Here is a 13,647-nt window from a genome sequence, read left to right on the forward strand (position 1 = left end):
GGTATGGGGTGCAAAGGTTCCAGGTTCCAGGGCCCGCAATGGCTGGCAAAGGTTCTGGGGGCACCCCTACCTGGGGTGTGGGGTCCCTCATTACCTGAGGCTGGGTTTGGGGGCTCAGGGGAGACAGCAGGGGGACACAGAGCTCCTGCATGGCCTCACCCGCCCCCAGGGCAAGGCCCCACTCGACCGCCTATTTTCTGGTCTGGGGGCCTGGTGGGGGCGGGGCCCCCTGGTGGGGGCGGGCCCCGGGCTTCTGCTGCTCCCCAGGACACTCCCTACAGGCTGGGCTCATTGCCCTGCTGAAAGGGGTGCTGAAGCACAGAGCGTGCCCCCATTTCTGGGCTGGGGTGGGCCCGACACAGGCCTGGGAGGAGGTTTGGGGGAGGGGGGTGTTCCATTCCACCTGGCCCTGGTGGCCCCCCTCCAGGCCTCCCTGGGAGATGCGTGTGGACAGCGGTTTGGTCTCCTTCTGACCCCCACCTATTCTGGGACAATATTCTCCAGAGAGCCACTCCCCACCCACCTCCTGCCCACACTGGCCCACAGCCCCCAGCCCCACTCCAGAGAGCACAGGAGGGCCCCCCAGAATGCCCGCCGGCCCTACCCGCGGGGCTGACTGGCGGGAAGGGCTGTCACCTTCGGCTGTGTTTCGGCTGTACCACATGGCACGTGTGACCCCAGTTCCCCGACCAGAGGCTGAAGTTGGGCCACAGCAGTGAAAGCCCGGGGTCCTGACCCCTAGGCCCCAGGGAACTCCCTTTGGCCCTGCCCAGGCCTCTGCTTTGCGGGGGAGCTCAGAAGGGAACCGAGTGGGCCCTGCCAGCCTGGTGCCCCAGCAGAACCTGGGTTTGCACAAAGCCCAGGGGAGATGACCATGCTGCGGGGTAGGGTCGGGGTCCGCTCAGCTCCCCAGTGTTAAGTGGGAAACCGAGGTCAGCCAGAGCCAGCAGCGGCCCTGCCTCCTCATAGGAGACTTCTGCCCACCCCCGCCCTGCCCTGCGGGGCGAGAGACCTGCGCCAGCTGGGGCCCTCACGGCTGGGGGCCGGGCTGACTCACCCTGACCCTGCAGGAGGGGCCGGCTTCCCAGATGGGCGGGGCCGGGGCCGGCTGGTGCTGGGGGCCGCCGCACAGACGCCCTGGAGGCTTGTGCAGGTCTGGGCCCTCCAGCCCCGGTGCCCCTTCAGCACTGGCCTGGGGCGGTGCCGCGGTGGGGTGACACAGTGGTGCGGACACCAGAGCGCCGCAGACCATGGCCTTGCAGACCGCTCCGCCCCGCCTGGGATCCCAGAGGACTCGCGCCCGCGGCAGCCTCCTGCTCCTGCTTCTCTGCCTTGGTGAGCACTGAGGGTGGGTGGCGGCTGCTGGAGTGCGGAGAGCCGCGGGGGTCCGCAGGGGGCTGGGGCCCCAGGAGAGGCTCTGCCGGCTCTTCGGGGCGGGGCCCTCCACCCTGACTGGTGCCCTGGATCTGGAGACCCTTTGTCCTGAACGTCAGCAGGTGCGAGTCCCAGGCAGGCGGCTAGCCTCATCTCTAGCCCCAGAGGGGACTGTGTCTGGCAGCCCTGCTGGACCCCTCTGCCCTGCAGGGCTGGAGGCCGAAGCAGGGTAGTGTTGGGGGCACAGGCCAAACTGAGGGCACCCATAGCACAGGTGTCTGCCTGCCCTGAGCAGAGGGGCCCCAGGAGGAGGATGGGGAGGCCTGTGCTCCTTCGTGGGGTGTCGTGGGCCGTGACACCAGGGGCTGGCCGGGAGGGACCACCGTGGCTCCCTTCCTCCCAGGGTGGAGCCCCTGGCCACCCCTCAAGCTTGGTGTCCCTTCCCCTGCAGGTTGGGTTCTACCTTCCAGGGCCCAGGCTGCAGACGTGCGACTGGTAAGGACCCTCTGGGGAGTCAGGGGAAGGTTTTCTGGCCCAGGTTGGGCAGGGTTCCTCGGACCCCAGGACACTCCCCGCTCAGTCCCAGCCCTGCTCTGTTCTCAGGCTCTCCTGACCTCAAGGTTGCAGCGCACATCCCGGGACCTGTCCTGGCAGCAGCCTGAGCTGACCGTCCTCCTCCCGAGGGCCCGGCGGGGCGCAGAGAGTGAGCATGCAGCCCAGCCCCATCAGTGTCAGGAGGCGGGGGCTGGGGGCTCGCACCGTGAGGTCTCCTCAACCTGTACCTGCGGCCCTTCCCAGCCACTGAGCTCCTTCAGTCATGCTAACGCGGGAGAGTGAATAGAATCGCGCCATTTTGCTGATGAGTAAATGGAGACCCGGGCTTCCCTGGTAGCTCAGTTCCACCTGCAACACAGGAGACCCTGGTTTGATTCCTGGGTCGGGAAGATCCACGGGAGAAGGGATAGGCTACCCACTCCAGGATTCTCGGGCTTCCCTGGTAGCTCAGCTGGTAAAGAATCCGCCCGTGATGTGGAAGACTTGGGTTCCATCCCTGGGTTGGGAAGATTCCCTAGAGAAGGGAAGGCTTCCCACTCCAGTGTTCTGGCCTGGAGAATTCCATGGACTGTATAGTCCACGGGGTTGCAAAGAGTCGCACACATCTAAGCGACTTTCACTTTTCAAACCGAGGCCCAGAGAGCCTTGTGTTGCTCAGGGTCTCAGTGAAGGGACACCCTGCGGGAGGAGGAGGAGGAGGAAGCTGACGGGAGAAGCCCAGCACCCCCCACCCCCTGGCTGTCCCTGCAGAGAAGGCCTGCCCTCCGGGGCGGGAGGCCCAAGTGGTGGATGAGAACCTCTTCTTCTATGAGGAGTGGGAGCTGGAGGCCTGTATGGATGGGGCCCTGCTGGCCACACAGATGAGACAAGTGAACCGGATTCCCTTCACCTACCAGCAGCTGCACATTTTCAAGCGCAAACTGGATGAGGTAGTTCAGGGCTTAGCCCGCCTGCCACAGCGCGGCCGTCCCCGCTGCCCCAGTCATGGCGGCGGCCCTCACGGTCCCTTCCCCCGGAAGTTCTACCCACAGGGGTACCCCCAGTCCCTGATCGAGCGCCTGAGTTACTTCTTCCTTCACGTCACCCCTGAGGACATCCACAAGTGGAATGTGACTTCCCTGGACACCGTGAAATCTCTGCTCAAAGTCAGCCAGGGGCGCGGGGTGGATGTTCAGGTGAGAGCTGTGGGGGCGGGGAGGGGCAGACATAGGGTGTGAGGCTGTGCAGGCCCGGTCGGGGGGACGCAGTGTGAGATGGCACTGCCTGGGGGTGGCACAAGGCGTGAGGTGGTCCAGGCCCGGGGCATACACCTCTCCCTGCCCCAAGCCACTGAGTGGCCTCCTCCCACAGGTGGCTGCCCTGATTGCCCGCTATGTAGGGGGAGGAGGTGAGCTGGACAAGGCTGCCCTGGACACCCTGGCCACCTTCCGCCCTGCCTACCTGTGCGTGCTCCGCCCCGAGCAGCTGGGCTCCGTGCAGCTCAGCGTGCTTTGGTGAGTCCTGGGGTCTGTCAGGGGTGGTGGGAGTGCTGTGCTCTGAGCTCACTGCCCGGCCGCACGCTGCCTCCTCAGGATGACCACACCCCAGGACCTGGGCGCGTGCAGCTCACTGCAGATGGCTGTCCTCTACCACAAGGCCCACACGGCCTTCCAGAACGTCAGTGGGTCTGAATACTTCACAAGGATCGAGCCCTTCCTCGGTGAGCCCAGGAAGATACGGGGGGAATGATGCCTGAGGTTCCCCCATCTTCGGGCAGTCCACTGGCAGCATGACCAATGTTCAGAGTCTGTCCCTCCAAGTGTGTGTTGGCTGAGACCCTGTGAGTTCTGGGCACCTCCAACCTCTCCTCCAACCCAGAGGGTCAGGTGGTCAGCAGGCCAATCAGGGGCCCAGGAATTCCTTAGGAAAAGGGACTCTTGGTAAAAGAAGGGACTTCTGGTAGCCTGTGGTCAGAGGGTGGGACTGGGGGCTGCTGCACGGTCTCACACCTCGGGGCTCCTCTCCCCGAGGGCAGGTGGGGCCTCCACGGAAGACCTGCGGGCTTTTACTTGGCAGAACATCAGTATAGACGCGGCTGCATTCAAGAAACTGCCAACAGAGGCAGTGCTGGTACGGCGGCGGGGAAAGGCGCGGCCTCCCGTGGGCGGGGCCTCTAGGGGCGGGGTCTTGGGAGGGACGGCCATCAAAGCCCTTTCCAGGGTCTACAGAGGCTAAGGCGGGTCCGTGGGTGGGGTGTCGGGGCGGTTTGGGTGGAGAAGCCCGAAGTCTCTGGGAAAAGGCAGGATGACTCTGACCGCCGCCTGCGGGCTCTGGCAGTCGCTAACCGTGGCCGAGGTGCAGAAACTTCTGGGCCCAAACCTGGTGGGCCTGAAGGCTGAGGCAGGGAACGTGCCCCTGCGGGACTGGATCTCCCGGCAGTCGCAGGAGGACCTGGACAGGCTGGGGCTGGGGCTCGTCGGCGGCGTCCCCAACGGCTACCTGGTCTTGGACCTCCACAGCCGAGGTGGGCTGGGGTGGCCGGCTGGGCGGTGTGGGGCAGAGTGAGGGGCAGGGGCTGAGGCGCCTCTTCTCTGTGCAGAGGCCTCCTCCGGAAGCCCCCACTGCCTCGGACGAGGGCCTGGACCTGTGCTCACTGTGACCGCAAGTCTGCTTCTGGTATCAGTCCTGAGCTGAGCCGGATACTGTGCCCTGGCGACCGGCGCTGCGTGGAGACCCCGCCGGGCTTGGACCCCCAGGGCTCTGAAGCTCAATAAAAGAACCCCATCCTCCTCTTGTAGAGGTGCCCCGTGGTGTTCTGAGGACTGAAGAGGAGCCCTGACGACTGTGCCCCCTGCACGGGGCCGCCTGGGTTGCAGCCCCTCCCACGCGCACTTGGAAGGGGGAGGGGCTCCAGGCAGGAGGCCCTCAGGGCCTTCCTGGCGCCGTTTCCACGCAGGGAGTCCAGGCCAATGCTCCAGGTGGCTTCTGGTGACACAACTGCCCCGGGAGATGGCCAGTTGGAGTCCTGATCCCAGCTGAGAGGGGCTCTGTCCCTCCTCAGGCCCAGATCAAAGGGACACAGGCAGGAAGATCACCTTGTCCTTTATTCAAGTCAGTTGGCCAAGTCAGTCCATGGAAGAAGCCTGAGCACGTGGCAGCATCTCCCTCACTGGCTGGGGCAGTGACCCCGGGCCCAGGCCCTGGCTCTGGCTCCAGGTCCTGAGAGCTGGGCGTAGGCAGGGACTAGCCCTGCAGGACCCTAGGACGGGGGATGTGGCCAGGTCCCCCAGGGCCTGCATCTTGGTCTAGGCAGGTGTCCAGCTTCACGTGCCAACCCCTGTTCTCCTGCATGTGGAGCTGGGGCAGTGCGGTCCTCCACCATGCCTTGTGGGTGGTGCCAGCTGGGCCTTGGGGTGCCCCCATACAGCAGCCACAGGAGGCCTGTGGGCAGGGCCATAGCCAGTGGCAGGTACCCCAGGTGGGCTGGTGGGCTGCCTGCAGGTAGGACACGGAGGGAGCACCTTCAGTCCAGCTGGGAGCTCCCAGGCTGCCCTGCGTCCCAGGCTCAGGGCCCATGCCTCCCACTGTCCCTGAGGGTGGGGAAGAGCAGTGAGGACCCCCCAGGTAGGGCCACTCTTCTGGGCCCCAATGGGGACCTCAGAGCTTCCCCATCCTCCACTTCCTGCTGCTCAGCAGGTTTGGGGAGGTGACTGTCTTCACTAACTCAGCAGGCAATGCAGGGCTAAGTCAGTGTCACCCATGTGTCACCCAAGGAGGCAGATGGGAAGCATCGCCAGGAGGGAATGAGACCGGGCACAAGAGAAACCAGTAGCGGGTGTCGGGTTGTGGGGGCGGGCACACAAAGCAGAGGGGGAATGGCCCACTCCAGGGGGAGGGTGGGTGCAGGGTACCCGAGCTGGGGGCGGCGCTCCCAGGCCCTTCTGAGGTAGGGGCTTGATGGCGCGTCCAGAGGGTGGTGCTGGGCGTCCCAGTGGTCGAGTGGGCAGAACTGGTGGGGCCGGTGGGGTCCGTGTCCAGGCCCAGCTCGCTCAGGGCTGACCGATTGAGGCTGCGGAGCCAGGAGCTGATGATAGGGTGGCTCCGAGCCTTCTGCAGGTCCCCCACGTTCGGACCCAGCAGCGTCGTCACGTTGCCCACGCTCAGGCTCTGCGGGGGGCAGTGAAGGGTGGAGGAGGGAAGGGGCTGGGTCAGCGCTTGGCCGAGGCGGGGGTGGTAAGACCCTGCGAAACGCCTTGGAGAAGTGACCTGGGGCCCACACTGCACACCTCAGACTTTGGGGTGTTGGGGCCTGCAGACCGTGACCTAAGGCTCCCCAACTCCCTCTGACGGGTAGCCCCCACCCACCTGCAGCACTCGGGGGTTCAGGTTGGTGAAGGTGTCGATGTCCATGGAGACGTTAGCCTGGGCCAGGTGCCGCAGCTCCTCCACCGGGGCACCGCCTAGGGGCGGGGCAGCGATGAGGGGCGGGGCCTCGAGGGGCGGGGCTTCCGGGAGGCGGGCCCCACGCCCGCCCGGGTCTCACCGAGATAGGGGCGCATGAAGCGGTAGTAGGTGTCCGTGGTGCTGGCGCTGGCGAATGCCTCGCGGGCCTTGTCAAAGAGCACGTTCTTGCGGGTCTGAGGGCAGGAGGAGATGTCCAAGGCCCCGGCCAGCCTGAGGGAGGGGGCGCGGCTCGTGGGCAGGCCAGGGGCCCTCCACCTGGGGACACCGGCCCCGCCCTGTCACCCCGAACCGCGGCTTTTCCCTTGCCCTCGGTCCTGGGATCCATAATGTGGACGCAGGTGCACCAAGAACCTCACGGTGAGGTTTTGGTCTCTGATTTGGAGATAGGGTCTTTCCTGTTCATACCCTGACTTAGTTCTTCAGTCTCTGAGTCGTGTTGGGCTCTTGGCGACCCCATGGACTGCAGCACGCCAGGCTCCCCAGTCCTTCACCATCTCCCAGAGATTGCTCAGACTCATGTCTAGCAAGTCGGTGATGCCATCTAACCATCTCATCCTCTGTCGTCCTCTTCTGCCCTCAACCTTTCCCAGGATCAGGATTTTTTCCAGTGAGTCGGCACACAGACTTAGGGTGGGCCCTAAATTAATGACTGGTGTCCGAAGAAGAAGGGAATGTATGCACAGGGAGGCAGAGATGGGTGATAGGGCCCCCGAAGCTGGGAGAGGAGGAAGGAGCCTCCCCTTCAGGTCTCAGAGGGAGCACGGCCCTTCTGACGACTGGATCTCAGATTTCCAGTCTCCAGACTATGAGAGGACACGATTCTGTTGCTTTCAGTCACTCTGCTTGTAAACCTTTGTCACTGCGGCCATGGGAAACTGGTGACCTCGGAAGGCCTGGCCTGGGCCCCCACTTGGGCCTGCCTTGGCTGAGGAGTGCAGCTGCCTCTGAGGTGGGGGCAGGGGCGGGAACTCTGACGGGGGCTCACTGGAACTCTGAGGAGGGGCTCACCGGAACTCTGAGGGCCGGATGGCCTGGATCTGCCGGGGGCTCATCCAGCAGAGACGAGAGCCCCCAATGGCCACGAGCAGCGCACCCGTGACGGTGCCATTGTGGTCCAGGAACTTCTGCAGGATGGCCTGCAGGCAAGGTTGGGGTCAGCAAGGCCAGGGTCAGCGAGCGTCTCCCGCCCACCACACCCCTACCCTCCCTCACCTCGGTCTGGTTCTCCAGGGCCCCGTCTGGGGCCAGCAGGGTCACGACCGTGTCCTTGGACGTGACGTGCCACTGGCCGATCTCCGAGAGGGAGTAGAGGTAGACCAGGGAGGGGATGAGCCGCAGCTGCTCCTCAGGGACTCCGCCTGGGTAGACCTGCAGGCGGGCGGCAGGTGGTGGTCAGGCCACACCACAACCCCCACCCCCTCCCACCACCAGGCCCTGACACACCCTAGCTAGCTTAGCTTTGACGACTTGCTGGCACTCAGCGGGCAGCGGGTGCTGCAGCAGGGGGTCCAGGTTGGCCCTGAGCACACGGCTGCCCAGGCAGGACTCGAGCTGCCCGCAGTCATAGCGCATCAGGAAGAGGTCGTCGTGCAGGGTGGCCGCAGTGATGTTGCCACGGACGCAGGGTCTCCCTGTGGTACGGTGGGGTGTGGGTGTTTAGGACCCAGCTGGTCAGCCTCTGCCTGAGCTGACCACCACTGCTGACTTTGGGCCCCACTTCACTCCTAAACTTGACTCTTTCCAAGCTTGACTCCTAGCCAAAAACTTGGCTAAGACCAGGCTGAGTCAACCCTGACCTTGATCTCAATGCCCAAACCAGCCCCACCAGACTCTGACCACTGCCCCCCGCCAGGACGGAGGCCCTGGTCAAGCTCAGGAGGTCCAGGGAGAGGGTGCCATGCCACTGGGGCCCCCACTGCAGAATGAGAAACCGGAGCAGAGGGGGACGCAGCATCCTTAGGCCATGGTGGCCACACTGACCTGTATCCCGCTTGGATGGTGAGGACACTGCCTTGGACTTGGCCTCGAGGAAGCTGGTAACAAAGCGCCTGGCATCACGCTGCTTGAGCTGCCCTGCCCGGCACGCGGCCACTATGCTGCGGAAGAAGTCCAGGCCCACGGCCTGGCGGGCGGGCCTGGAGAGTCCACACCCTGGGGAGGGCCACTTGTTCCCTTCTCCTTCCCCTCAGACAGAAACTCCATGATGGGGAAGGACTGGGGACACCACTTGGGTATCAGAGTGGCTGCAGGCCAGCCCTCAGGTCTAGACAGGCTGGTGGAACGTTGGCTGGATCCCCTTTCCCCTGAATCACCCCGCCTGGGGCATTGCCCTACCTCCTGCAGCTGCATCCACAGCCCGGGGCTGATGTATGAGGCCAGGTGTCCCAGAGCCCGCAGCCCCTCTAGGTTCCAGGAGCCGGGGGGCCTGGTGTGCAAAGGGGGCTCCGAGTCGGGTCCTGAGCAGCGCTGGGACCCCTCAGGCCACTTGCCCTCCCCAAGTGCTGTTCCCAGGGCCTGCCCAGTGGACGCTTCCACCCCAGGCCTCTAGGTACCCCATGGACTGCAGGGTAATTGTGGGGCGTGAGCTGGGTTGGACTTGGAGGTCAGTGGGGCTGTGAACATCAACCCTCAGGCTGCCTCTTCTCTCATCTGCAGGAGGGGAGGCCTAGGCAGAAGGGAGGGGCCCCCACCTACCCGAGGACAGTCCTGCCGCTGGCCAGAAGCCTGTTGAGGGCAGCCTGCTGGGCAGCTGTGAGCCGGGGACAGTGCTGCAGATTCTGCAGCACATGGGGGTCTGCAGCCACGATGCTGGAGGCGTCCATGTCACACACCAGGACCCCGAGGAGCAGCAGGTCGGAGGCGCTGAGGCTTGGCCGGGGCCCTCCCTGCAGGATAGCAGGTCAGCACAAGCCTGGTCCCACAGCCCATCACCCGGCCGGCCGGCCCACAGCGCCTACCAGGCAGGCCAGGGCCCTGTGCCGCAGGGCGGCCCTCTGGTCGGGCAGATTGGCCAGCAGCTCTGTGTCTCCCTGGGCGGCACGGCGGATGAAGGCCCGGCAGTCCGCTTCCTTCACCTGTGTCAGGCTGCAGAAAGGTTGGGGGGCCATGGGGAGAGCCGACGGGGGTGCCTCTGAGTGACAGAGGTGCCCCTGGGAGCCTGCTCAGCCCACATGGCTGGGTGCTGGGTGGGGAAGGGCACTCACTTATAGAAGAGCAGCAGGTCAGGGGGGTGGAGCTCGAAGTCGCCCTGGAGGCCTTGTTGGGCGGCCAGGTTGGCCAGGCAGCTGAGCTGGGCAGGGCGGGCGGCGTGTCACTCGCTGCGTGGCATGGGCTCTCCTGGGCCCTCCGCTCTGACTGGGACCTCCCTGGAGCCCCCGCCCAACTCTCAGCCCTGTCCTGTGTCCACTGACCCCTCTTCCTGCCTGGCAGCTCTCTGTCACTCTGTCTGCCTTTTCCTGCATCCACCTCCAGGTGAGAACAGGACAGGGAACACCAGCCCAGACCCCGTCCCATCCAGTGTCGGGCCCTACCATGGTGGCTCACTTACCCAATCCACCCCGCCTGGACATCTTGTCCCGTTCCCCTCAGGTCATGTCAAATGCATTACTGATTTTATATTAATTTTATAATAAGACTGTCGATACAGTGGCCCTCGCGCTCTAGAACTACCCTGCATCCTGACGCCATGATCCTGGCCTTGTGCTGCCCGGGCCCCCTGCTAGGGGGCGCCTCCCTTCCTGCCTGTCCCTGGGGCCCTTCTCCAGGGAGTCCACCCCTGCCCTTGACCCCCAAGCAGTCTTGGCAGTGGCCGCCGCTGACCTGCCAGGCTCTGAGGAGGACGTGTTGCGTTGCCATCCTCCTGATGAGAGCTGCAAGTTGGTCGCGGGATAGCTGGCCGGCTGGCTGGCACCAGAAACCTTGCAGGAGGGAGGCGCTGGCACTGGGCAGAAAGGGGGCTGACGGTGAGGGGCAGAGGGAGTCGGGGCCCTAGGCTGCAGCCTTCGGGATGGAGGTCAGACTCCCAGCTTGGGGTGAGGGTGAGAGACGCAAGAGGTGTGGACGCCCCCCACCCCCCCGAGGGCACCCTTGTGGTGCCAAGGCTCCAAGCTATGAGCAGGGCTTACAAGGAGCCCCTGTCCAGAGACTTCTCTGATGGTCCGGTGGCTAAGACGCCACACTCCCAGCACAGGGGGCCTGGGTTCAGTTCCTGGTGGAGCCAGGTTCCGTATGCTGCAACTAAGGGCTTGTATGCCACAACGAAAGATCCTGTGTGCGCAGTGAAGACTGAATAGTCTGCATGTTGCAAATAAAACCCAGCACAGCCAAATAAATTTAAAAAAATAATAAACATTAAAAGAAAAGTGACCCCTGTCCTGACTCTGGGTCTGAGGCCCAGTACCAGGAGCCAGTTCTGGGGCTTAGGGCTCCGAGGCCCCAAGATGGCTGAGGGTTTAGAGGGCAACTGGTGGGTGCCCACAGCCAGGCCGTCCTCGTGGTGTGACTCTAAGAAGACCCACGCACCAGCGAGGGTCAGGTCTCACAAGACCACAGCCAGGGCTCTACTGGTCCAGCTGAGCCTGCAGCCCTGCCTGGTGGTTCAGTTGATTGGTCCATTGATGGGGGCAGACCAGTGACTTCCAGCCCCCACCAAGAGACCCCCTACATGGGTCTCAGTTTGGGGCCTGAGAGGGCAATCAGGTTCAGGGTGGAGAGAAGGAAACTGAGAGGCCTCAGGACAGGAAGTGACTGTCTCCAGGCCGAGGAGGGGGGCCTGTCCCAGCCGTGTGGGTGCGACTCCGCTGCAGGACCCCAGAGGCCCAGAGCCATCTCCAGCGAGTGACCTGGGCCACCGGGGCCAGGCCTCTGTGTCAGAGCCCTGCTCGGCTATGCCCACACGTCGTGAGCAGACCCTGGAGGTGGTCCCTCCTTCTCACTCCCACCCAGGGAGTCTGCTGCAGGAAACCTGATTGTGGAGCCTGCACTCACCTGGCCCACAGGTCGGCCCTGCTGGCATCCAGGCCTCCCTGGGAGGCGCCCTCGGCCTGGGGGTGAGAGCAGTGGGCAGTGAGTGACACCAGGAGGGCGAGGCCCATGCTCACCAGGGCATCTGGAACAGAACAGGCCACGCACACATGTGTGGGAGCGTCTCGTGTGGGTCCGCTGGGGCCCTGCATCCCGGGTGGGCTTGTGACTGCCCCTGACGCTGGGGAGCGCCACCTGGGGAGCTGGGCACCTATGCGCCGGCCTGGCCCCGAGCCTGCTGGCCACCTCTGACCAGGCAGGCATGTGTGGCAGTGTGTCTACTATCTGGTGCTGTACGCGTGTGCACCTCGTACCTGTGTGGTGGTGTAGCCACACGTGTGGTGGGGTGTACATGTCTGTGGTGGCCTTCATGCCCACACAGTATATCTGTGTGTCTGCTGGTGAGGCAGTGTACACACGTGTGATGGTGTGTATGTGCGTGTGTGATGATGTGTACACAGTTGTGACAGTGTTTATGCTCGTGTGTGGCGGTGTGCACATACATGTGTGGTGGTGTGCATACACGTGTGTGGTGGTATGTATGAGACGATGTGTACACGTGTGTGTGACAGCGTGTATGCATGTGTGGCTGGTGGCATGTGACTGTCAGGAAGCACACGCGCACCCATGTGATGGCCTGCACACGGGCCCAGCGGTGTCCACACGAGCGCACCTTCTCCCTCCACCCCTACAGTTCTGCCCTCATACTCTGAGCCCCGAGACCCCGAAGCAGGGGACAGGGGTCAGCGCCCACCTCCTCCTGCTCCTCAATTCGTCAGTCTTTCCCGGCTGTGGCCCCCTTGTCCCTGCCTTGGCCCCACGGCCCAGTGCCCTATCTGTGCCGCCCCCTTTGCTCCCCTGACCCCCAGTGGTGGGCCCAGGGCAGGACCCCAGGTAGAGGCTCAGGAGAGGGGAGTGTGGTTCTGCCACCCCCGGGAGCCAGCCATGGGCGTTGCCCCCCAAGAAAGGGAGGGAGAGTCGTCTCACCTGCTCTGGGGCCCATGGCTGTGTGGTGCCCACTGGTTGTTCTGGCAGGAAGGCAGCGGGGTCACAGGCAGTGGGTCCAGGTCAAGCTGGACAGGAGATGGAAGGTGGTGAGGCCGGGGGAAGGGGTTGCAGAGGGGAGGTCACCACCCAGGGTCACACGGGGCCGGGGACCTTGAATCTTGGGCTGCAGCTGTGTCTCAGGCACAACCCACAAACAGTGAATCTCTGGAACAAAAGGGAGCAGTGGGGCTGTGGGGGAGCCAGGCCAGATTCTAGGGCCTTTCTTATTGCAGGTCAGGCTCAGGGGACCCGTGGGCTCGGCTGCCGTGTCTCCCATGAACAAATTTCTCAACAGCTTTGAGGGGCGGGGTGGGTGGTGGACCTCCAGGATCCAGCGAGTGCCTGCAGCAGCTGGGAGAGGCCTGGTGGCCCCGACCTCCCCTGGTGCCACCCAGCTTCACCCCACACCTGGCGCCCAGGGAGCCCCTTTCCCTTCCCAGATGTCGTACGCCCAGTGTGACCTGGCCATGGGCACAATCCATGCTGCAGCCTGCTGGGCGCCCTGGCCATGGTGGAGGCCAAAACAGGCCTGTGGTGGGGGCAACAGCAGGGAGCCTGGTCCTCATTGCCCGTCCCCGGGCCATGGCCATGCGCGGGCTGCTGGCTTGGGGTACCTGCGGGCCTCTGGGCTCTGCACGAACAAGATGGGGAGGTAATCACCCCACATGGGGGCAAGATGGAGGCTCAGAGGGGCTCAGCTACCTGCCTGGGGCTGCAAGGAGGCCCGACTCACAGCTGGGCCCCTGTGTGTCCGTTGGGTGGTGGCTCTCACCCCTCCCTGCCCCTCACCTGAGCACTAAGAATGCCGTCTGTCCTGGAGGGAGGCTGCTCGGGGTCCAGATGGCAGGCGTTGGATGCAGGGATGCTGTGGACTCCAGACACGGAGTCCCAGCCCACTCGGAGTCAGCCCCTGCAACTGAGCCTCAGAGCGCGGGGGTGGTGCAAGGTGGGAGCGCCAGTGTCTCTGCTCACCTCCATGACCCGCTCAGCACCCTGCCCTGCCGGCCACCCACTCTGGCAGCGACGCCCTCCAGGCAGATGTGTAGAGGAGGGGGTGGGGCTATACCAGGTGACGCTGCCTTGTCAGCCCCTGGGGGCCCCAGGTACAGCAGGCACCTGCTCCCCAGCCCCATGGGAGAAGGAGGCCTAGCTCACGGTTGGCGGAGGTCCAGCACACATCCCTCCCCACTCAGGGGGGGCCTGGCT

General features: G+C 64.5%; 2 protein-coding genes across 3 annotated transcripts; one reads left to right on the plus strand and one right to left on the minus strand.

Annotated features, from left to right (window-relative positions):
• Positions 272 to 4,705, plus strand: MSLN (mesothelin). 2 transcript variants are annotated; one of them, XM_018040442.1, is made up of 10 exons: positions 272 to 1,335; positions 1,826 to 1,869; positions 1,978 to 2,077; positions 2,680 to 2,858; positions 2,949 to 3,104; positions 3,280 to 3,422; positions 3,501 to 3,628; positions 3,944 to 4,038; positions 4,246 to 4,432; positions 4,508 to 4,705. In XM_018040442.1, the coding sequence occupies exons 1-10, from the start codon at positions 1,251 to 1,253 to the stop codon at positions 4,600 to 4,602; spliced, it is 1,212 nt and encodes a 403-aa protein (XP_017895931.1). In that variant the 5' UTR covers positions 272 to 1,250; the 3' UTR covers positions 4,603 to 4,705. The 2 variants fall into 2 exon arrangements, with proteins under 2 accessions (XP_017895931.1, XP_017895932.1); XM_018040443.1 differs by having other exon boundaries at positions 2,961 to 3,104; positions 4,508 to 4,703.
• LOC102175638 (mesothelin-like protein) lies at positions 5,152 to 11,766 on the minus strand. Its single transcript, XM_018039843.1, has 15 exons — positions 11,709 to 11,766; positions 11,359 to 11,479; positions 10,192 to 10,312; positions 9,576 to 9,661; positions 9,330 to 9,456; positions 9,067 to 9,257; positions 8,707 to 8,797; positions 8,353 to 8,494; positions 7,816 to 8,003; positions 7,585 to 7,740; positions 7,381 to 7,508; positions 6,452 to 6,582; positions 6,274 to 6,368; positions 5,820 to 6,075; positions 5,152 to 5,498 (listed from the first exon to the last, which is right to left on the minus strand). The coding sequence occupies exons 1-15, from the start codon at positions 11,764 to 11,766 to the stop codon at positions 5,152 to 5,154; spliced, it is 2,238 nt and encodes a 745-aa protein (XP_017895332.1).

The sequence above is a fragment of the Capra hircus genome, chromosome 25, assembly GCF_001704415.2.
Source record: "Capra hircus breed San Clemente chromosome 25, ASM170441v1, whole genome shotgun sequence".
NCBI classification, from domain to species: Eukaryota; Metazoa; Chordata; class Mammalia; order Artiodactyla; family Bovidae; genus Capra; species Capra hircus.